We start from the raw sequence: 25308 nt of genomic DNA, 5'->3' as shown, positions 1-25308 counted from the left end.
CTCAGAAGTCTGATCAACTTGCATTGACTCTGGTGCATCATCTGAAAGGTGTTTGAAGTTGTCTGCCATATGTTCTGAAGGTTAGAATTAATTCTCTTAATTTGATTGGCTGTTGGTATTTTCATTTTCATTTATTTAATTAAAGTTTTAAAAAGGAAACTAATCTTAGAACTATCTAATCTAATATATATTACCATACAAACAATTAAACATTTTAAAGTTAGAAGAATTAATATAATTCGTTTATAGAAACAATTAAATATCGTAGATTACAGTATAGAAATTTAAAATATACATATAAATATATATGGTATTATAGGAATAATTTTATAAATGATTTTAACTTATTTATATTAATAGTGGATATAATAAATTATAGATTACAAAAAAAAATTAACCTAAACCTAATAATATTTTTTTATACTCACTATATTTGTTTTTTTCTAAAAGGCTTTTTTTGCTAAATAACCAAAAAAAGAAAAATTAGATTTTGGGAGAGAGAGTAGAGAGAGATAGGAAGAGAAAGTAGGAGAGGGGGGGATTTTGGTTAGATTTTTAATTTTTTTTTCTTACCTACTTAGCCTAATTTCCCTTTCTAAAATGTATTCAATAAATGCAGAACAGTCAAATCTACAATTTTAAAAAGTTCAGTAAGTTTTCACTAACAAATGTTGATTGTATAGTTGGGTTATTATTTTCAGAAATGATTAAAGTATTTGTATATTTAAAAACAGAAAAATATATGGTAATTATTTTAAAATAATATTAATAAATGAAAATATTTATTATAATATAAAACTGAAACATTGGAACATTATACTAATACGAGACTAAAGTTAATATACTCTATTAATATAATTCTTATAGCTTTGATTATAATAAAATTATATGGTAAATTCTTTAAAATAATATTAAACAATGAAATTTTTTATTATAATATATAAATTGAAAAACAGAAAAAAAAATTATTAATACGGGACTAGAGTTAAGGCTCTATTGATATTTTTTTGATTATAATAAAATTGACATCCTTATTTAGTAATAGGAAAACATAAATGATACATATATAAAACATCAATGAAGAATAATAAAACTTATTTTTTGTATTTGTGGTTGTATTTTTTGTTATTTTATACTTTTACATACTTAATGTTTTATATGTTTACCGAAATACATGTTTTTACGTAGTAATGTAACTGGTAAATTTATTATTTGTTACTATTTTACTACTAAATAAAATAAAGGGGTAAAAAATAATGTGAAAATAAAATGTGTTATAAAATAGGGCAATTGTCAATAATAGGACCTTTTGAGTTTTTGTCTCAAAAATGGCACTAGAAGGAAAAAGTCACAAAAATGACATTCATTAAAGGGTAAAATATCCTAATACTCTTGGTTTAAAATTAAATAAGCAAACAAAAATAAATAAAAACAAATAAAATAAAAATGAAAAAAAAAATTTATAGTTTCAGATTATATGTTCTCAGATTCGAATTTTTTTATAATTTTTTTTTGAAACTTTTTTTTATTTGTTTCAAATTTTCCTTTTATAATTCAAAAATAATTTTTGAAACTGTTTTTAAAATTTATATTTTTAATTTTTTAGTATTTATTTTTTATTTTATAAAATTTTAAACCCTAATTCCAAAACCCACTCCTTAACTCTAAACCCTAAGGTTTGGATTAATTAACCCAAAGGGTATAAGTGTATATTTATTTACCTCTTTAATGAAATATATTTTTGTGACTTTGAGCTTTGATTGCTAGTTTAGGAACAAAAACTTGGTTTGATGCTATCCTAGTATTTTTCTCTATAAAATAACTTCTTATTCATTAATCTTTGTTTTTTTACTAATCAAAAATTATGTCATAAAAAAACTTTTGGAAACTTATAATAAAATTTATAGAATCAACACAATCTCAATAATCTTCTAAGATTATACAATATCAAGACTTTGATATTCAAACTATTTAAAATAAAAAGATTATTCTTAATAGTTATGATTATTATTCAAAATTATAAAATTATAAACATAATATATAATTTTCATAAGTATTTATACCCACAAAATACCGGACAACCACCTAGTATATATTTATATAAGCTTCCAACATGTATCCCTTCTTATCTAAAAGAAAAATCACTTCTACAATTCAAAACACTTCCATGTAAAGTAGTTTAGAACAAAATACTTTCGGTGAGTTTAGAGTTCAATAGTTGAGGGGGAAAAAGATAAGGTTGGTTAAGCGAGTCAAATTTTCTCGATTCAAATTTGCTTGGAGAGAAAAAAAAATCATTTTAACCAAAAAAATAAAAAACTACAACATTTGATCTTTATTTTCTTTGCAGCTCATGGAAAGGCAAGTAATAAAGCCACATAAACAGAGGCATACAACAGAAGAAAGAGTTAAGGCAGAGCCAAAACTCATTTCGTAGTCTTCTTCTCTTCATGATTCAGATTCTAACGACTCACCAAACAAATGTGATGAGTGAATCGCGGATGAGAAGAATGTAAAGTAACATTCCGGCAGGGAAAGCTTAAACCATTTTCACTTTCCGGGAAGGAGGCCGGCGGAATAAGCTTATTAAGTCATCCACACCCTGTCATCATTTTTAAACCCCTCTCAGTTAAACTTGCTTCCATGTTTGTAGTAGATTATTCGGTTTATTTATATTTACCCGAGTTGTGATGACGAGGAAGCTGAAAAGCACTATTAAGTATGATCCTAACACCAGAAGCAAGAGCAAGTCGAATGTTACACTCGCCACCTACATACACACAACCATCAAGAGTGGTGCAAAGATTAACTTGAGAAAATGCGTTTTATTTTTTTGGTTTCTCACTTGGTTTGTGGAGTGAGACGGACTTTAAATCTCATGAACAAAAGCTAGTTTTAAAACAAATTATTAATATTTAAAAAGAGTACGATGAGAGTACAAATCTCTGATGATTCCTCATGAGTCCCTTGTAGAATGATCCACGAAAGTGAATGAATCCTACAAATGCTCTATCTTCAGACCCAGATGGGCTGCCATTACCTTGGGTAGTATACTGACTGATGAATTTGTATCACACATCGCACATGGAAACTCAATGTCTTGACCAAACATAGCATTGCAAATTTCCCAGGATCACTCTTCTTCTGCAGTGGAATCCTCTGCTTCATCTTCTCTCTGATCTGATCGAAGATCCTATGTATGTCTTGCTCATAATCCTTGGTTTCCCTGAAGAACATTCTTAACCCGTGGGTAAAGTAAGCCTCCTCGAATGGTTCGTCCAAGGGTATCATGAGAACTCTTTTGGTGAAGCTATCCATCTCCTTTTCATGAACTCCTTGCTTGAGATGCTTAGGAACCTTTTCCATTCTTTTTCTCAAGGTTCTCCTCTCAGAAGTCTGATCAACTTGCATTGACTCTGGTGCATCATCTGAAAGGTGTTCGAAGTTGTCTGCCATATGTTCTGAAGGTTAGAATTAATTCTCTTAATTTGATTGGCTGTTGGTATTTTCATTTTCATTTATTTAATTAAAGTTTTAAAAAGGAAACTAATCTTAGAACTATCTAATCTAATATATATTACCATACAAACAATTAAACATTTTAAAGTTAGAAGAATTAATATAATTCGTTTATAGAAACAATTAAATATCGTAGATTACAGTATAGAAATTTAAAATATACATATAAATATATATGGTATTATAGGAATAATTTTATAAATGATTTTAACTTATTTATATTAATAGTGGATATAATAAATTATAGATTACAAAAAAAAAATTAACCTAAACCTAATAATATTTTTTTATACTCACTATATTTGTTTTTTCTAAAAGGCTTTTTTTGCTAAATAACCAAAAAAAGAAAAATTAGATTTTGGGAGAGAGACTAGAGAGAGATAGGAAGAGAAAGTAGGAGAGGGGGGGATTTTGGTTAGATTTTTAATTTTTTTTTCTTACCTACTTAGCCTAATTTCCCTTTCTAAAATGTATTCAATAAATGCAGAACAGTCAAATATACAATTTTAAAAAGTTCAGTAAGTTTTCACTAACAAATGTTGATTGTATAGTTGGGTTATTATTTTCAGAAATGATTAAAGTATTTGTATATTTAAAAACAGAAAAATATATGGTAATTATTTTAAAATAATATTAATAAATGAAAATATTTATTATAATATAAAACTGAAACATTGGAACATTATACTAATACGAGACTAAAGTTAATATACTCTATTAATATAATTCTTATAGCTTTGATTATAATAAAATTATATGGTAAATTCTTTAAAATAATATTAAACAATGAAATTTTTTATTATAATATATAAATTGAAAAACAGAAAAAAAAATTATTAATACGGGACTAGAGTTAAGGCTCTATTGATATTTTTTTGATTATAATAAAATTGACATCCTTATTTAGTAATAGGAAAACATAAATGATACATATATAAAACATCAATGAAGAATAATAAAACTTATTTTTTGTATTTGTGGTTGTATTTTTTGTTATTTTATACTTTTACATACTTAATGTTTTATATGTTTACCGAAATACATGTTTTTACGTAGTAATGTAACTGGTAAATTTATTATTTGTTACTATTTTACTACTAAATAAAATAAAGGGGTAAAAAATAATGTGAAAATAAAATGTGTTATAAAATAGGGCAATTGTCAATAATAGGACCTTTTGAGTTTTTGTCTCAAAAATGGCACTAGAAGGAGAAAGTCACAAAAATGACATTCATTAAAGGGTAAAATATCCTAATACTCTTGGTTTAAAATTAAATAAGCAAACAAAAATAAATAAAAACAAATAAAATAAAAATGAAAAAAAAAATTTATAGTTTCAGATTATATGTTCTCAGATTCGAATTTTTTTATAATTTTTTTTTGAAACTTTTTTTTATTTGTTTCAAATTTTCCTTTTATAATTCAAAAATAATTTTTGAAACTGTTTTTAAAATTTATATTTTTAATTTTTTAGTATTTATTTTTTATTTTATAAAATTTTAAACCCTAATTCCAAAACCCACTCCTTAACTCTAAACCCTAAGGTTTGGATTAATTAACCCAAAGGGTATAAGTGTATATTTATTTACCTCTTTAATGAAATATATTTTTGTGACTTTGAGCTTTGATTGCTAGTTTAGGAACAAAAACTTGGTTTGATGCTATCCTAGTATTTTTCTCTATAAAATAACTTCTTATTCATTAATCTTTGTTTTTTTACTAATCAAAAATTATGTCATAAAAAAACTTTTGGAAACTTATAATAAAATTTATAGAATCAACACAATCTCAATAATCTTCTAAGATTATACAATATCAAGACTTTGATATTCAAACTATTTAAAATAAAAAGATTATTCTTAATAGTTATGATTATTATTCAAAATTATAAAATTATAAACATAATATATAATTTTCATAAGTATTTATACCCACAAAATACCGGACAACCACCTAGTATATATTTATATAAGCTTCCAACATGTATCCCTTCTTATCTAAAAGAAAAATCACTTCTACAATTCAAAACACTTCCATGTAAAGTAGTTTAGAACAAAATACTTTCGGTGAGTTTAGAGTTCAATAGTTGAGGGGGAAAAAGATAAGGTTGGTTAAGCGAGTCAAATTTTCTCGATTCAAATTTGCTTGGAGAGAAAAAAAAATCATTTTAACCAAAAAAATAAAAAACTACAACATTTGATCTTTATTTTCTTTGCAGCTCATGGAAAGGCAAGTAATAAAGCCACATAAACAGAGGCATACAACAGAAGAAAGAGTTAAGGCAGAGCCAAAACTCATTTCGTAGTCTTCTTCTCTTCATGATTCAGATTCTAACGACTCACCAAACAAATGTGATGAGTGAATCGCGGATGAGAAGAATGTAAAGTAACATTCCGGCAGGGAAAGCTTAAACCATTTTCACTTTCCGGGAAGGAGGCCGGCGGAATAAGCTTATTAAGTCATCCACACCCTGTCATCATTTTTAAACCCCTCTCAGTTAAACTTGCTTCCATGTTTGTAGTAGATTATTCGGTTTATTTATATTTACCCGAGTTGTGATGACGAGGAAGCTGAAAAGCACTATTAAGTATGATCCTAACACCAGAAGCAAGAGCAAGTCGAATGTTACACTCGCCACCTACATACACACAACCATCAAGAGTGGTGCAAAGATTAACTTGAGAAAATGCGTTTTATTTTTTTGGTTTCTCACTTGGTTTGTGGAGTGAGACGGACTTTAAATCTCATGAACAAAAGCTAGTTTTAAAACAAATTATTAATATTTAAAAAGAGTATGATGAGCGTACCTGGTATATGTTAAGGCTAGCCTTTGTTGAGTCGTAAAAGGTGAAAATTCCATCTAAAGATTCATGTTGAACACTCACTTCAGCAGTATAATCCTCTAGTTCCTGCCAAGAGGTAATCTCATATTACTTAACACTAGATATCATAATAATGTGGTCAACAGAAACAAGACACAATGTGGTGAGTGAGAAACAGATACCTTCTTCAGAGCCGTGATTAGTGGTTCACTCTTTGAGAGATACGGTGCCACCCGAGGAGTTTGTGACAAAAGATCCAACCATGATCTCACATTAAAGGGATTTACAGCCAAACTACTGTCATCTGCAAAAATCTTGATGTCTTTTCTTTGGTGACCATAGATATGTCTCTGCCGTAAACAAGAAAACATTTAAGTCGGTTAACAGCAATAATTGAGAGGTACTTGAGTTTGGTGCTTGTCTTACAGCAAGGCTTTCAGCCACCAACTTGACACCCTTAATGATAGCATCCTCATGCACAAGTTGCCTACAGAACAAAACATTGAGGTATGTCAATTCTTGATGGATGAAACATTGAAAGAATACGTTGATATAGTTTGTCAGAGTGCAGAAAACAGATGATAAGTTTTTTTGTAAAGACTACCTTGTGTCAGACAGACTTCCAGCACTTTCCAGTAACTCAGGTGGCGTCGAAAGTTCGGATAGAGTGGCTGCAGTTACTCTGAGTCTTGAAAATTGTTCATGCTCCCAAGCAACCTTAACAATCAGCAGCACATATTCAATCAGAAAGTACCCACTTTAAAGAACAGCGAATCCAACTGTTGTCAGATAGAAAATATAGTGTACATATCTCAAACAACCCCTACATGAGAAAATCAATGAAGGAAGTGAGGAATATTGTCAATTAACTAAAGAAAAATTTAGCATTTGAAAATTGTCAATTAGGTTTTCATCAAAATTTAGCATTTGAAAATGTAAAGACGGAGGAGCATACTCGTGAGATAGCATTTGAAAATTAGGACCTTCCAACTATCCAAATTTGAGCACAGTTCTAACAGTCGATTAGACACTTAAAGATTTCCAAAACCAATATGAAAAAGGGCATGTGAAACTAAGAAATACTGATGACATAGCACTCTGTTTGCATCATTCCGTAACTGAAGTAATACTCACACGTGAATTAGAGATATTAATCTTCTTGTGCTTCAGAGCAACTTGAAAACCCAAGTCTTCTGCCACATTAGAGAAGCCCTGTAGAGAGGCGTGCATTAACGAAATGAACCATAATAGCTAGTCACTGCAACGATGCATATACAATTGTTTTTACCTCAAATATTTGTTTTATATAGGCGTTATCTGGAGGCTTTGACACGTGAACCAGTAATTCATTGTCCCAAGAGCCAACACTGTTCAAGCAAATGGCATAATCAATGCTCTCACGCATCCTCTGATCAAGGCTCTTCAGCCACTGCAGGAGATATGATGTTTAATGAAGAATACTAACAATGTAGCAAATGCATAAACAAATAATGCACGAAAGAAATGGTTTTCGTAGAATGAGGGAGTAAGGTCAGTACCTTTTGAGTCCCTTCGTAGTTGTAGGGTCCACCAGATGTCAGTGCAAAAAGTAAATTGTACCTTCCCCTTGTCTTGGGATTTGAATAAAGAGTGGAAAATAGTCTAGCTACTTCAAGAAGCGCCACGACCCCACTTCCATTGCTATCACTTCCCACCGATAGTGCCTACAGATACAAGTTACTCAAGAACATACTACCACAATGTTAAGGATATCTACTACTCATGTTACATACAGGAGCTGCTCCGAAGGTATCATAGGATGCAACAATAGCAATTGTTGGAAGCTGGTTGGAATCTCCTTCTGCTCTTGATCCTGGAAGCCATCCCTATACACAAACCAAATCCTGTCAGGCTTTCCGTATGTTAAGTAGGTAACGAAAATAAAGCAGCACTAGAGAGGGCGCGAGCACATATCCACATCAGTAACTAACAAGGAATGGGCAGATCAAAATTAGGATAAAGATTATTCAACCTGGATTCAATAATCCTAAAAATGAGGGAGTGTACACCAGATCCCTAACTGATCGTATACTGAAGAAATTAATTTATTCCAGGAAAATTGGATAATAAAAAACACAAATTCAAGCTACCAACCTACCACAAATCAGACCATCAAAACTTAACAACTGAGGCATGTACAGACTGTCAAGCTAACTATAGTCATCATAAAATAAGCCAGCCGATGTTGTAAAACTGAACAAGCTAATAGTTGAAAAAACGAAAGAGAAAGTTATCATAAGCGTCAAAGCTGGTCATGACATTATCAAAACAAAATAAAATTAAACGAGTTACCTGAATATTAGTGATGGTGGGAGATGCAATTTTCCTAGGCTCGGATACAGAGATAACAAGCTTATATCTGAAAACAAATTATTGTAGATAGAATGAGCATACTCAAATATAAAAGTTACATAATAAAACATAGATAGACAGTTAAAAAGATGTATAAGAAACCAACATGATGAACTCTACCTAGAGAGAATGAGAGTAGTCAAGTATAAATCATTGAGAAAATGGTTTGACTAACCCGCCAGTGGTGGCAGTAGCTTGCTGACCAAGTGCATCATTTTTCTTAACATCAGCCAACATAGCATCAGTCTCTTCATTCTCAAAAGCAAAGTAGACAGGAAACTGCAAGAATGAAACCATTATATTAGGGGTATGTGATTTTGAACATAAAAGAAAGAAAACACTCACAGGTATGTTGGCGTGGACAAGTAAGTTCTCAAGCTGTGCTAATAGTTTCCTGAACCGTTGGGTTTCAGAGAGAACAATGTTGTTGCCAGGTCTTAACGTCTGGGGAAGCAAAATCAACAATCCCCCAAGAGACTGCTTCTGTGAGATGTAATCTGCCATCATTTTCTCACAGTGTAAGAAAAAACAAATCCCAAATTAAAGTGCGAATCAGCTCTGCTCTCTGCTCTCTTACCTTGAAGGAATCCGAGATCGAGTTCGCGGAGTGGGAGGATAAGTACAGAGCGAGACAGATCGGCGCCGCGGTGGAAGCTGAGGGAGGCGGCGTGGTGGTTGAGGGAGGAGAAACGAGAGCCGAAAGGAACGCCGGAGATGTCATATTGGACGAGACGGTAAACGTCTACAACAGTGGCCGCGTCGCACAGGTCGACGCAAGCGACGAGGATGAGCATGAGGGCAAGGAGTGGATACATGGACTCGAAGACCATCGACCCATCTCTCTGCTTCGACTTCTTCTCGTCCCCCATCTGGATCTAGGGTTTTTTTGCTGACTGGAAGAAGAGATCTCGGATTTGATCCACACTCAAATCTCTTTTCATCTTTTGGGTTTTAGTAACACTATTGACTTCTCTTTTTTTTTCGTTTTTATGAATAAAATAAAGGGAAATTAATAGAATATAGATAAATGTATTAATTCGATTTTATGTATAACATAATGTATTAATTCGATTATTGTCCTCAGAAATTCACATGCCCTTATGTTTCTGAATTTTTTATTTTGACCTTATATACTTTACATCTTGTGCGGGGTGAGAATGTCGAAAAAATAATTAAACTTATATCACTTTTTCGTTTAATCGGTTGTCATTACCAACTTTTGATGGTGGAACATTAGATTGATTTTGTAGGAAGCAGTTCGAGGTGGGTGGAAGTTACCATTAAAGGTTGAGAAAGGGATCATACACTTTGAATCTTTCTTGTGATATTTCTAAGTTTGTTTCTCATTGTAAAGGACACGCTTAACCTTGATCTCATCAAAAAAATGTTGTAGTCTCTTGCACACAGCATAGACTTCAAAGTTCAAACTATGCACTCAAGTTATAATAAAAAAGGTTACAAAAGTTCGAACGAAAACGTGATGAATTTGTTTTCTTCAAGTGGCTATAAGTTTCTTATGAGACTGCATTTAGAAATAAACACACTTAATTAACTTTCATGGCTTCAGTTTCACTCTAATATTCTCGAAACTTGTATTGACTACTTTTCATATATATATATATATATATATATATATATATATATATATGTCATTTGTTTCAGGTATTTGAGATCATTGACCAAAATATAAGAATCAATTTTTGAGAGAAAATAATCAAAACACAGTCATCAACACACAGATTAACAAAATACATTAGAATACCCAGCCATATATGTACCATTCCTCTGACATAAAATTTGTACAATCTTTTAGGCGTAGACGGTTTAAGATTCAAGAATTTGGTTCTCTGTTATGTGTTACTTATTAGTATGCGGTGGTATCATTGTTTTTCGATTATTCTTACTTTGGTATTGTATCAAATTAACTAATTGTCCAACTCATAATTACAGATGTACAAATGTGGATTTGTGATAAAGTTTGATGACAATACTGTTTTTTTTTTAATTTTTATTCATAGTGGAGTGTGCATGTGTCAGAAAGAGACTTATAACAACTTTTATGTTTTTGCGTATAAATTTTAAATATATATTATTTTGTATAATGCATACTTGTTCTACAACATTTGTTTGTAGACTAAAAAAAACTGTTTTCTATATTTTTAAAAGAGAAAATATTTAGTCTAGAATATAACATAGACATATGTATTGACTATATATAGAAGTTGGGTGTTATTTTAAAATGACATATGTATAGAGGTTTTTCAACTATTACTTCACTGGCACAAAACATTTATAACTGTAAATACCTTCTTTTAAAATCAAAATTAATAAAAGCGTGAACAACAAATGTATTTTGATATATATCATATGCATCAAGTTATAAAGGTTGGAAACATTGCAAAACTGTTTGGAGCAAAGTTTTTAACTTCACGACCTTCATCTTGACGTCAGTTCAGTGTCGGCCATGGCCACAAGCAGCAGAAGCATGGGCTTCCAGCCGACACGATAATAAGTATTTTCGCGGCCACATATTTTAAAAAGTGACTTTAGCCTAGTGGTTCTAAGAGAAATTATCAGTGCTAGAGGTGCTGAGTTCAATTACCCCTGACTGCATTCATTTATTTTGGTCCCAAATATAAAATGGGACACGTGTCACTCCCATAACACACGACTTGATGACGTGGCATCACAGGAGAGAAGCGAACATATTTATATATATATTTATATATATATATATATATGTATTAATTCGATTTTATGTATAACATGTATTAATTCGATTATTGTCCTCAGAAATTCACATGCCCTTATGTTTGGGAAAATTTTACTTATGCACTTTTCTTAGTACCATTATTCAATTATACCATCCATTAAATGACATTTTCAAATATATCTTATTCATTAATGATTAAATGACCTAGGTGCCCCCGAGTACACCAGATGTAATCGAGAAAGGGAAAGAGATAAGGTTTGGGGTTCGCCGTCGTCGTCTTCATCCAGCCTTGTCTTCATCGAGATCCATCATCGTCACCGTCGAGATCCACCGTCGTCTCCGTCGAGATCTTGTCATCGTCTCCGTCGAGATATGTCGTCATCTCCGTCGAAATCCGTCTTCATTCTGTATCACACAGCCGGCGAGAAGAGATTACGACAATCACTCTGTCTTGCGGATCTTCAATCTGTCTTCGCGGCGTTCTCGATGTTTTGGGCTGCAGATCTAGTTTGAGAGAGTAGTTTTGTGTGGTTAAAGGTTCAGATCAATCCTCGTTTGCTCTCATTGGGTTGGAGAACCGGCGAATTGAGGTGTTGTTGGCTTCATACTCGGTGGTTGTGGGCTTGTTGTAGAGTTAGATCACCGGTGTAGGTCATGGGTCTCGTTTGGTTCGTGTTTCCCCTGTTTGCAGCCTTAACTAGGATGTTTAAAGTCTGGTGAAGTTTTTTAGTTTAGTTAAGCTTGATTGAGGTTGTTGATGCATTGGAAGAGCTTTGTGGAGAGAGCGTGTGGTTGGGTTTCTATTGGGTTGCTTGGAAGACTTCTCTAGTCTCGAAATTGTTTTTTGGTGCAAGGTTGCAGGTTAAGCCGGCTCTGATGTGGGGTGATAATTCTTCCATCGATTCTGGTGCATCATTTTTCAGATGGTCAATGATGGTGACTAGTGCTCGTTTTTCCTGCTTTGTTCTTTCGTTTCTGCATCAGAGTGCTCTTGTTTTCTGTTGTTATGCTCTTGTTTTAGAAGATCAGGTTTCTTATGTTGTTATGATGTTATGCTCTGTTCCTTCATTTCTCCTGATCTAGTCTCTAAATTGTCTTAGTTTCTTCTCTTGTTTTAGGAGATCAGGTTTCTGATGTTATGCTTTGTTCCTTCGTTTCTCCTGATTTAGTCTCTAAATTATCTTCGTTTCTGCTCTTGTTTTAGGAGATCAGGTTTCTTAAGTGTTGTGGAGTTTGGATGGTGTCTCTTCACGGGTCTTTAGTTAGGTTCTCCTTGGTGTGGCTTTTGGTTATGTTCCCTCTACCTGGGTCCTCCTTGTGGTGATCTCTGTTAATGATTCGCTGTTCTTCCTTGTTATGTAGCTAATTTATCAAATAAATTATAAACCCTTACAAATTGGTGTATGAATCATAATAAATGATTTATAAGCCTTTATAAATCATTTTATGGTTTCTTTTGATTTTAACTTACCAAATTCCTTGCATATGTGCAGTTCCCAACTACTTTTTACATGAAATCAAATATTTCTACTTTTACAGTTAATACACACAATTCAGATGCAACAAAAAAGAGAGAGATAGAGATTGGCAGAAACAATATAACTATTTATAATTGTTTATAAATCATGAGTGGATAGATAAAATCTTAAGCTATAAGATATTCTTATAACTGATTGATTAACAAAGAAGACACTGAAAGACTCCATTGTGCATTGCCAAAATTTAAAGTCCGTGAGTTTGTGAATAATGGACATATTCCTGATCTTGAACTATGTCCGGCAGCAATTCATTTCTTGAAAAAGAGAAACATTATCTTCGGTGGCTGGCACATCCTGTGATGTTTGCCAAAAAGATAGGCTCAAAGCTCCTTGATGTGCAGATGTTCGTCACAGTTAGGATAATGGGCGCAGTTCCTGTCTCCAATATGAATTTCTACAAGCTGCTTCGTTCAAATACTCATGTGGTCTTGTATCCTGGATTGTATGCAGAGCCGGCCCTTGGGCTAAGCCCATCAAGCACTGGCTTCCGGCCGTCAAATTTATCAAAATATTTCCGCCACATTTTCTTAGGTGTCTTCGTGGTATAGTGGCTTAGTGTTGACAGTTAAATGTGGCTGGTCTCGGGTTCGATTCTCTTAAGTCACACTAAATTTTTTTTACTTTACAATAAAGTTAAATTAAGTAAACAAAAAGGAAATTCTCGTTAAACCTAAATTAATCACTTTTTTGTTACTGTTGTCGTAAAGCTCTAAAGTCTAAACATATCCTTAATTGATATCATCTTCCTAATTCCTATCCTATAATCCTATTACTTGAATCGTCGCTTATTTTCTTCTGCAATTGTAAACTGAATTGTCATCTCCTCTAATCCTCTTCTTCTTGATCCATCGTGGTAAATTCATTATTTCATACTTATAATAGAATTTTGTTTGTTACTTTAACTTGTCCACTTCTTTTGGCATTGTAGAGTTAAATACATAAATTAGAGTTGACGTTCTGTGGAAAAGTAGTCAATTATATAGTAATATAATTTTTTTGGTTTCATATTTTCTGTCTGCATATATATATCTACTCATGATTATTTATAGCATAGCCATTGATTTTTTAATCGTTGCAGAAAGATAGGTCCTAAAAGAATTAGAAAAGAGATGGGAAGTGCTGAAAAAGAAAGAATAAAGAAAAGACAAGAAGCATTAATAAGATATGAGAAATATCATCTACTAGGGTAAGTCCGGGCGTAGTTTTTGTTTAAGATTTAATTTTGATTATATATTTAGTATGTTAATTTTAATATAAAAAATATTTAAATCTATTATAAATATATAAGTACAATCTATTATAAATATATAAGTAGCTAAACAATTATAAAATTATTTTAAATGATTTACCTTTTTTTCTTTTACAAATTTCAAAAAATTTAGTATCTATTGTTCTTGTTATTGGAAATCTTTTAAAAAGTTAATTAATTTTTAGTCATGGTATTTAATTGGTTGAATAGTTTAATTTTGTCATAATCTAAAATACTGTAATACTATAATTCAACATGTGGTGAAATGCAAAGTTAACTACAATGTTAATTCTATAATTTTTAATGCGACACGCAGGATTTTATGTATCAATTTTTATAAATACTGTAGTCCTATTCTACCTTAGTAAAACCAATGTTAAGAAAAGAATCTAATCAAAGACATCTAATATCGTAGCTACAATTTTTTTTCATTCCTTATGTCCGACTACATTTTGTTACTTTATGTTATGAATTCTAAAGAATAATATATAAAATGTAAAAGTGAAGGAAGAAATTGGAAAAAAAAATTGCGGTTAAAATGGAGAAAAATTCTCTTCTGCTTTAAATTTGTGTTTTTGATCTACCTGGAGGTTCAATAATTTCCAACAATGTTCGGACTTTGTTTGTTTCTTTGTAAGTTGTAGTTGTTCCTTTTAAAGCTTTTCTTCTTTCACTTGTGCTCAATTTCTTTTCTTTCTAGGAAGAATAATATCACAAATTGAACTTTATATTAGAAAATAACACACAACTGGGACAAATTTGTAATTTACATACGGTGAGAAGTGTATGATTGGCTAAGACTAATCGTGGTTCTTTTTCTCTCATTTTTAACTCTTTCTATTCTTGATAGTCTTCAAACACCGACTCTGGTATCACTCTCAGTCCTCTGTAATACCTCATTCATCATATTTGTGTGAAAAATCTTGGCTTCGTTAAAGCCTAATGGACTCACCATAGCTTCTTCTGATTTCTTGTGATGCAAGCCAGAGAGAGAACAGTGGCACGTCAGAGAAGTCTAAATAAACTTGCGGTCAGAGAAAGCTCAGTTTGTCTAACATAACTCGCGGATCCATTAGGCTGATTATATAAGTAAGCGTTGAAGCTGCATCGTTTTCTTTCCTCACTTCGAGTCGTCAATGAGATGTCTCCGGTGGCGTTGGAAGAATGATTTCTGTCTCAGCTTCCCTTTATATGCTTCCTGTGATAGTAATGCACCAAATTACAAATGAAGAACCGGGGTTTTGAAGCATCAATTTATTACTACTTACAGCTTTGATATAATAAATATAGATAAGGATATCTTGCTGACATACATACATGTTGGGTTGGTGACTTCTTAGGAGTTTAGGCTCTTTGATTGTTGTACGTGATTTCTGATTTCCACGTATTCTTGGATACCAGGTTATTTCTTTTCTTCATACCAACTCTTCCCTGCAAAACAAATATTTAAATCTCTCAACACATGTGATCACAAAGCAAAACATTGTCAGTTTAAAATATATAAACATGACTGTAGTATCATTCAGTATTTGATTAAAGGTTAGGGTTCTTTCTATACCTTTCACATGAGAGCAACTGAGGCAGCTCAGCGTTTGTCTGGATTAGATTAATTCCCCTGAAGATCAACCTATTTATTCAGAAACTCCTGAAATCTTTAACTCAGACAACCTTTATACTGATGGTGTGGTCTAAACATCTTAGTTTGACAAATGAAGCTGGTTCTTTTCCATAATTCTTCATTTGGTGGTTGTTCAATCTACAGAGAACAAACCCACACACAAAAGTCATCAAAAACTTCAATCTAGAATGAGTGAATTCGGCATACCGTTTTTGGTCTCTTTCTCACCTAGGTTCTTTCTTTAAGAAGTGGTCTTCTGGTTAGAATCTCACAGAAAACACAGCTGATGCTCCGAAGATCAACTGAGACACTACAACACATATTAATCACAATTTTTTTTGAATATTTAAAATATTTCGTCTTAGTGTTTTGAACCCAAATAAAACAAAATGAACTAATAAGCACAACCAAAACAGAAACTAAAGAGCCGCAAACAGAAACATAAATACTGAAGACACTACCAAGCGACTGTGGCGATGATGTTAAAGTACCTGAAACCCAGCAGATGTTTTAGATTTCCATCTTCTGGCCTCCCATAATCAGAGCAACTGTGCTTGGACGGTTGAAGAGCACCGACCAGCCTTCAAATCACCAAGAAGAACAAATGAGTTAGCCTTTGTGCTTGGGGATTTACTTTGTTTTCCGGAGAACCACACAATGTGAGGATGATGTTCAAGGATAGAGAAGGCTTAACCCTTTTATAGATAAAGAAAATAGCCTTGGATTTTGATGAGAATCATTGAATGAGATGTCGTGCTTGATTCGTGTCGGTGGAGTTAACATCTCTTAAAGCCGATGAATTAAGACAACCTGTAACGTCTAAGGGTTAAGGACCGAATATGAAACGATGGCTGCTTGGATACCAAGGTTCGCAAGGACTTTTCGGCTGACTCGATTTGCAGTTTGACCTAATCAGATCTTGAAGTAACGGATGAATGCTGAGGAAGACGACCTTTTACTTTTTCAGGTCACGACAAATAGCTTCCCGTATGCCACAAATGAATTGGGCTTTAAAATGAGATGGCCCATAATAGAATAAATGAAGCGCTGCGTTCTAATAATGGGACAGGTGTCGCGAGTTCCTTGCTTTATTTGTTGTGCTGGCAAGAGGAGAAGAGAGTTTCCTTCTTCTTTATAGTACTCCCTCTGTTCCTAAAAATAAGATGTTTTACAGATTTTTCATGTTCTAATATATAAGATGTTTTCATTTTTCTAGGTAACTTTTACTTTATTAAAAACTGTGTACCCAATCATATTTTATTAGTCTATTTTGTAATTGGTTGGATATTATAAATTTATAGTTTTAATGATATTTTTTAGACAAAAAGTAGCTTTCTTAATATGCGTGTTTCTACCTAAACATCCTATTTTTAGGAACAGAGGGAGTATAAGATTAGTAGACTTTTTATTTAGTTATTTAAAAACAATTAGTAGAAATTATTTTATGAACTAGCCTTTTTTTTTACTCGCTTCTAGCCACCAAAAACTCAGGACCGGCTCTGATTGTATGTGAAGCTTTGCACAGAAAGGTAGTTAACTTTGCACAGAAAGATAGCTGCTTCGTTCAAACAGTTTGTGCATTTTCTACATGTATGGCTCGGACACATTATTGTAGATCATTTGTAAAGGATAATAAATCATTTATAGCACTTTATCAATATTTTTAATCATTTATAGACGTTTGGAAAGCGGGATCTCATTAGATCTCGATGGTATTTTTTATTTGGGGGCGGATTTGGAGGGATTTTTGAAGATCGGGTTATTTGGGGGAAATCGGGAGATCCAGGAAAGGAATCTGGCATGGGAATGTGATAAGTTGATAAGATCGTTGTATTTGAAACCAAGCGTCCCGCGTGTGTGAAGGCAACGAAGGCCCGTGATAAGAAGACTATGGCAGAGGAGAATGCGCTGAATGAGTTTCAGATAATTGGGCCATTAAACACAGCAGGACTTGGCAATGAAGGAAATGTTGTGGAAGATGAGTCTACTTGACTCTCTTATTGCCAAAAAAGAACCTCTAGCCGAGTATGAAAAAATTCCTCAAAGAAGAAGCTCATTAGTGACTTAATTTTTAATTAGTTTAAGTGTAAGTGTAGCTGCTTAAGTGTAGCAGTTTAACTCTCTGTTGCTTGTTTGTTGTTAACTCTCTGTTGCTTGTTCTTGTTAACTCTTTGTTTCTTTTTTCTTGTTTTAAATGCTTCGGAAATGATGATATATCTGCTTATTGTTTAAGTTTGATTTGTGTTTCATGTCTTTGTTATTGATGATATGCACATTGTATTCTTGTTCTCATGACTTGTTTATGAAACTACTTTCAGGTCAACCAGAGTCAAGGAGTGGAGCAAACAAAATGAAAGAGTTGTAGTCTTGTGTCACGGAGTCTCTTTGTCTTGTTTCACAGAGTCTTGTAGTCTTGTGTCATGAGTCTTGAAAGAGTTGTAATCTTGTGTCACGAGTCTTCTACGCTTATAGTCTTATGTATATTCAGTACCAAGTCACGGAGTAGTTTGTATATTCAGTACCAAGTAGTCTTCTCTATATAAAGTAATCTTGTGTAGACATTTTTTTTTCACAAACTCATATTCTCTCCTTCTCATCTAACAAATATAACAATTTCTCTTGTTTTTTCTTTTCACATACAATTTCTCTTGTTTGAATCACACATATGCCATCATCTTCTTATAACACTTTTGATGGATCAATTGATGATACTTTTGATCACTATTTTGATCAACGTTTTGATCAAACGTTCAAGAATGTTTCCATTGATTATGGTGTTCAAGAAGAAGAAAGGAAAAGAAGGAAAAAACGAGTTTATATCGAGAGAAATCGTGAAGAAAGCGACGTACATTCATGGAATGATTATTTCAATTAAACTCCAACATACCCTCACAATCTATTCCGATGACGATTTAGAATGAACAAGCCATTGTTCATACATATTTTTGATCAACTCTCCAATGAAATTCAATTCTTTTGACAAAAGAAAGATGGTCTTGGAAGGCTTAGTCTCTCTCCACTTCAAAAGTTTTGTGTCTTGGCATATGGCACTACGGCTGATACGGTCGACGAATACCTCCAACTCGGTGAAACTACTACACGGTCATGTTTGGAAAATTTTATGGAAGGAATAATATATTTATTCAGCGATGAGTACCTAAGAAAACCAACACCGACTGATTTCCACGTCTACTTAATATTGGAGAGCATCGTGGATTTTCTGGGATGATAGGAAACATCGATTGTATGCATTGAGAGTGGAATAATTGTCCCACCGCTTGGAAAGTTCAATATGCACATGGTTCGGGAAAATCCACAATCGTTTTAAAGGCGGTTGCTTCGTATGATCTATGGATATGGCATGCGTTTTTTGGACCTCCAGGTACCTTAAATGATACTAATGTTTTTGATCGCTCACTTGTTTTTGATGACATAATAAATGGTCAAGCTCCGCAAGTCACGTACTCTGTGAATCGAAGAGAGTACCATTTGGTTTGCTATCTTAACGATGGTATTTATCCTAAATGGACTACTTTTATCCAATCTATTCCAATACCACAGGGTCTGAAAGCGGTTTTATTTGCTCAACATCAAGAAGCTGTCCGAAAAGATGTCGAGCACGCTTTTGGAGTCTTGCAAGCTCGCTTTGCCATTGTTAAAAATCCTGCACTTTTTTGGGATAAAGTCAAAATTAGAAAGATTATGAGAGCTTGTATCATATTCCATAATATTATAGTAGAAAACGAACGAGATGGATACACTCAATTTGATGTTTCAGGGTTCTAACAAGCCGAGGACAACAGAAGTTCACATGTGGATCTCACGTATTCTACAGATATCCCCACTAATATCGCCAATACGATGGGTACTCGAACTAGAATTCGTGATAGACAAATGCATCAACAACTTAAAGCTGATTTGGTTGAACATATATAGCGTAAATTTGGACGTGTGAAGACAACAACTGAGCTCGGATGCTTCTTTCAAATTATTCTCGTTTATTTTACTAATCTATGTTTCTACATTTTTATTTTAAAATCTATGTTTAAAATGTTATATTTCACTAGGTTTTATTTAATAAATAAATTTTATTTTTAATAAAACAATGTTTAATACTTTTTTTTAAGAACCCTAAATTAAGACCATGATTATCCATTGTCCCTAATTTTAGGTCCTTAAGTTTTTTATTGTTATTTTTACATTAGGACTTTGTTAAGGACATTTTGTTAAAATTGATGATTATTGGTGGGACTTCTTGTTGGTCCTTAGGTTAAAACATTATTTTTTTGAAATAACTAATAAGATATATAAGATAAAACATATTTCCATTTTTAAAGTAATAACACCTAAGAAAACCCAAATTTATTAATTTAATAGAAAATAGAAAATTACAAACATTTTATTACATTTTATTTAAAAACAAAAGCAAACACACATATTATTAATTTTATAGAAACTTAAAAATTACATATTATTTGGGAGATGTCCAAATTTAGCCCATATATTTTCGACCAAATCCTCTTTTAATTGTAGATGGCTTTGTGTATCCCGAACTTTTGCTCGACGTCCCATTGTAGTACCGAGATTTTTAGTCCGTCTGACTACAAAAGTGGGATCCTCATCTTCTTCTTTTTGAAATTTTGATGCGTGAATGTAGGAATCTCGTTCATTTTCGACAATCATATTATGGAGACATGCTCTCATAATATTTCCTATTTTGTTTTTATCCCATAATTTAGATGGATTTCTAACAACCGCAAATCTAGCTTGGAGGACTCCGAAGGCACGCTCAACATCTTTTCGCACGGATTCTTGGTTTTTAGCAAATAAACTATGTTTTGGACCTTGTGGGAGTCAGATAGATTGAATAAAAGTAGCCCATTTCGGATAAATACCATCGGCGAGATAGTAAGCCAAATGGTACTCCCTTCCGTTGACATGGAAATTGACTTCCGGAGCGTTTCCGTTAATTATTTCATCAAAAACAGGAGATCGATCAAGTATATTAAGATCGTTCATAGTACCTGGAGCTCCAAAAAACGCGTGCCATATCCAGAGGTCCTGTGAAGCTACCGCTTCCAACACAATTGTGGGTTTTCCGGTTCCTTGTGAATACATTCCTTTCCAAGCGGTGGGACAATTTTTCCACTCCCAATGCATACAGTCGATGCTTCCAATCATCCCCGGAAATCCACGTTCCTCTCCGATATGTAGTAGTCTTTCCAGATCCTCCGGTGTGGGATGTCGTAGGTATTCATCGCCGAACAAGGTGATTATTCTGGCGGTAAAATGGTGCAGACATTTTCGAGCTGTTGTTTCAGCAAGACGGATATATTCGTCTACTGCATCAGCCGCACCACTGTATGCCAATTGTCGAATTGCTGCAGTATATTTTTGTAGAGGTGATAGACTTGACCGTCCGGTTGCATCTTGTGATGGTTGAAAATACGGTATCTCTGTGGCAAGACGATCCACAATACGCAGGAACAAAGATTTGTTCATTCGAAACCGTCGTCAGAAAAGAGCGGGAGAGTATGTTGGATTTTCGCTAAAATAATCATTCCAAAGGTGATAGTGGCCTTCTTCCCGGTTTCTCTCAATAACAATTCGTTTTTTTTCTCTCTTTTGGTTCTGGAAAAGGGGTAAAGCTGTTGAAATATTCTTCAAATGGGGTTTCAAGATCGATCTCATCATCATCATTGTGGTAATGATAATGGGAAGAAGATGCCATTATAAATAAGGTTTTGATGTGGGGAAGAAGTGGTGATTATTTTGCTATGTGGAAGAAGTGGTTATGATTTCACAAGAGCAATCTCATAATTTATAGAAATGAAGTTGTGGTTGTAATTTTGGTTACAATGTTTGGTGGTTGGTGAACCAAACAAAACACATGTCATATTTTGATATTTTGGTTACAATGTTTGGTGGTTGGTGAACCAAACAAAACACATGTGATACAATGTTGGTGAAAGCTAGAAATAAAATTCACACATGTGATATTTCAAAAATGTCTCCAACAAACCAACAAAGTCATAGAAAATATATTACAACATCGTTCAAAATATTGTCTAGTACGAGTTCAGAATTTGATATTGATATTACAACATCGTTCAAAATATAGCCAAAGCAATGCTACTTAAACATAATCGTTTACGGGTCATACAACTTCAGCACTACATAATCGTTTATTGGACATACAACTACCTACTTAAACATTTAGACCATGGCTATTATCAGTACTACAAAGAACATCACACCTACTATAATCTTCTCATGCTGAGCCAACTTCAGCACCATCTCATACTTGATATCTCTTACCTGGTTTACTTCTGACTCGTAGTCACTCAAAGATGCTAGATGGTCTACCTTATCAGAGAGCTGGCAAACTTGCGTACCCATGGCTCTCACCTCCTCCATTACCGCGACGTCCCACCACTTCCAAACGTGGCAGTCTCCGTCCTCGACGTTCCGACAGGTGTAGTACCTTCTCCCCGGATCATTCCTTGTGACTGATGTGGCTAAAAGCGGTTCGCCACCACAGTAGCATTCCCTCGGGAAGTCGAACTCGACCTCAGGCTGCGGAGGGTAATGAACCCGCGAGGCTTCAATCTCAGCTTGGTCCATCAATATAGCAGCTTCAAACTCAGCATCGGTCTGGCTGTAGCCACTGTCTGCTGAGTCTCCTAAATCGTAGTCCTCTGAAGCAGACGGCTGCGTATAGCTGTAATCCAGTCCCATTGCTGCTGTAACCTGAGGAAAGGTGAAACATCAGTACACGATCAAGTTCACAATCAGTTAAGCAAGCATTCAAACGAAAGTTAAGCAATCATTTAAGCAAGCATTCACACAAAAGAAAACATTTAGATTTCATAAACGAAGTATACGAGCAAGTTCACAAGAAAGTTATTACATCTAATTAAAAGAAAACAACAATTTCAAGCATCACCAACAACAAGTTCAACTGCGACCAGAGTTAGAAATACAGAGCTAAAAGTTTATTCTTGACAACTTCTTCAGCCTCACTAAGTGGTTCCTTCTTAGCAAGGAGAGTGTCAAGAATGGCAAGCTTGGATAACGTCTCTTTCCTCGCCAAGTCTTCCATCTTCAGATCCCAGATACTCTTATACTCCTCAAAAGACTTCCCTTTACCATTATTCTTTCTTCCTTTAGCATCCTTCACACCTTCGGGTCGGATCTCCACTTCTCCTTGCTCACCAACGTCACCAACGTCACCAGACTCAGTTGTTTTTCTCTTCGAACTGGTATCTGTTTTACTTGGGTTCAGGCTTATCCACTTCTGTTCATATCTGAGGACACACCACGCATGCTCAACACTAAACTTCTGCTTGTGGTTCGCGTAGTAGATGTCATGAGCCAACTTGAGAACGTCGATCTCATTCTGTCCACTCGTCATTTGTCTCTCAGCAGCAGCGAATGCTCCACAAAACTTGTTCGTCCAGTCATTGATCTTATGCCACCGTTGCTTACAATGGTTATGCTCAGTTTTGTCACCTCCTGCTAAAATATGAGGACTTGCTGCGTAGTACTCTCCCACTCGTTTCCAAAACGTCCCTGACTTCTGATCAATTCCCACAACAGCATCCTTAGATGTGTTAAGCCAGGCGCTGATGAGTACCTCGTCATCAGCTGGTGTCCACTTCTTTCTCTCCCGACGCTCCGTGGGAGTGTCTTCAGCTGGAGATGGAGCCTCGGATTGTTGGGAACTAAAAGGGGGAATTTCATAAGGAAAGTTTCCACTTACGACATTTTCACTTCGACTCTGAAGAAACTCTACATAACTAGAATACTGGGTAGTTGGAATCCTTGGATCCATAGCACAAATATTTTTCAAAAAAAAAAACGGAATGGCAAATGATGTTGTTTTTTAAAATAAGAGTGTGGATGAGCAGAACGAATGAACTATGGCAGGGATTTATTAGAATGTGAAAGCTAACAAGCAATAAGTAACAACAACTAACTACCATCTACCTATGTCTAATCAGAAGTTATTACACTTTTATCAATTTCATTAACTGGAACTTCGATACGCAAACCTAACTTCCCGCTCATACAAAACAAACCACACTTCTTTCCTTGTCAACACAACTAAACAAACTATCTACCACAACCAAACTTCAGTACCATTAAACCACTACTCACTTTAGTTACAATCACACTTGTCCTGTCTACTCACTTTAGCATTAACAAGTAGAGTCAAATCAGTGTCATTCACACTACGACTAGCAGAGTTAAACCACTACTGGAGCTATAGCAATAACTACTACTCTAAATGACGACCTCTAATGAATGTGGTAATAACAACAACTCGAGCTCTAATGAATGTGGTAATACAACGGCAAACGCCAAATATAGCAATAACAACAAAGAACTAGTGGATTCTAAACAATACAACCGCAAAAACTTCTTAATCGAGCTCAAATCAATGTTATGTATCAATACCAACATGAAAATATTAGGACATTTAACCTATTATTGAACTTAAAACAAGAACAACTCAAGCTATAATCAACGATTCTATCATCAATACAATCTATCAAAGGACACAAGTGGATCTCAATCAAATTTTTTTAAAAGATTTCGCTAGTATATCATTCAATACAATCTATCAACACATCTATCATTCAATCGCTAGTATATCATTCAATACATGCAAATCAATACCTTTTCGGTGTCGAGGGAGTTGAGGGAGCCGTTCGCCATGGGAATAACCTAGCCAATTCCGAAATCGAGAGAGAGAGTTGAAGGTACTCGCCGTGAGACAGTAGATCGGACAGCAGATCGGAGTCGAGAGAGCCGAGAGAGTCGACGGATTCGAGGGAGTCGAGGGATTCGAGGGAGTCGAGGGAGCCGTTCGCCGTGGGAATAACCGATCGGAGTCGAGGGAGCCGTTCGCCGTGGGATTCGAGGAAGTCGAGGGAGCCGTTCGCCGTGGTGATTTCTCGCCCTCGCCCTAGAGAGAATAGCTTTCAAACGCAAATGGATTTCACCAGTCCAAACGACAAACCTCTACCCCGTTTCGACCTGTTCAATCGCAACAAGGCACGTGGAATTAAGGACGCAACCAAAAAATATCTTAACCGGGGACTTTCAGCTTTCGTCCCAGCCATTATTAGGCCTTTTTCATTTAAATTAAAACCCAAAATGGCTAAGATATCGGTCCAAGGACACTGATATTCATGCTCTAAGAGATTAGCATTGGAACATAAAAAAGCTGGTGTCTCTTAACTAAGTCTCTTAACTAGGGCTGTTCAATATGGTAAAACCGAACTGTACCGAACTGAACCGAACCGAAATAGACAATATGGTTTGGTTTTGGTATATACCATATAAACCGAATATATATAATTTTATAAAAACCGTAAGATTTGGATATGTTTTGGTATATAACCGATTAAACCAAATAAACCGAACAAAACCGATTAAAAGTAGAAACATGT

At 34.1% G+C, this 25308-nt stretch overlaps 1 protein-coding gene and 2 long non-coding RNA genes across 4 annotated transcripts; all 3 read right to left on the bottom strand.

The window, feature by feature from the left end:
* Positions 1–2243: 2243 nt before the first annotated feature.
* Positions 2244–2918, bottom strand: LOC125575774. The gene is made up of 2 exons (XR_007314364.1): positions 2681–2918; positions 2244–2602 (listed from the first exon to the last, which is right to left on the bottom strand). It is a non-coding gene; the product is annotated as an uncharacterized LOC125575774 (long non-coding RNA).
* A 2712-nt stretch (positions 2919–5630) lies between these two features.
* Positions 5631–9732, bottom strand: LOC106361513 (nicalin-1). The gene is made up of 14 exons (XM_013801265.3): positions 9310–9732; positions 9078–9229; positions 8908–9011; positions 8673–8739; positions 8114–8206; positions 7880–8044; positions 7630–7770; positions 7476–7553; positions 6946–7058; positions 6768–6828; positions 6524–6691; positions 6327–6428; positions 6068–6157; positions 5631–5989 (listed from the first exon to the last, which is right to left on the bottom strand). Exons 1-14 carry the CDS (start codon positions 9599–9601, stop codon positions 5927–5929), a joined length of 1689 nt encoding a protein of 562 aa, XP_013656719.2. The 5' UTR covers positions 9602–9732; the 3' UTR covers positions 5631–5926.
* A 5446-nt stretch (positions 9733–15178) lies between these two features.
* Positions 15179–16925, bottom strand: LOC106454640. Of its 2 annotated transcripts, none has more exons than XR_007314363.1 (5): positions 16342–16925; positions 16079–16160; positions 15791–15988; positions 15550–15645; positions 15179–15430 (listed from the first exon to the last, which is right to left on the bottom strand). It is a non-coding gene; the product is annotated as an uncharacterized LOC106454640 (long non-coding RNA). The 2 variants fall into 2 exon arrangements; XR_007314362.1 differs by having other exon boundaries at positions 16079–16152; positions 16342–16923.
* Positions 16926–25308: the final 8383 nt, after the last annotated feature.

Source organism: Brassica napus, chromosome A6 (genome assembly GCF_020379485.1).
Source record: "Brassica napus cultivar Da-Ae chromosome A6, Da-Ae, whole genome shotgun sequence".
NCBI lineage: Eukaryota > Viridiplantae > Streptophyta > Magnoliopsida > Brassicales > Brassicaceae > Brassica > Brassica napus.
The sequence above is the reverse complement of the archived record's forward strand: the minus strand, read 5'-3'. Positions and strand labels throughout refer to the sequence as shown.

Bases quoted from the DNA above. Each gene is read 5' to 3' on its own strand.
- LOC106361513 (XM_013801265.3), bottom strand. From the start codon at position 9,601: ATGGGGGACGAGAAGAAGTCGAAGCAGAGAGATGGGTCGATGGTCTTC. The intron at 8,045-8,113 runs GTATGTAACATG...TTGTATCTGTAG, and splicing joins ATACCTTCGGAGCAGCTCCT to GCACTATCGGTGGGAAGTGA. The intron at 6,158-6,326 runs GTACGCTCATCA...GTGTGTATGTAG, and splicing joins CTAGCCTTAACATATACCAG to GTGGCGAGTGTAACATTCGA.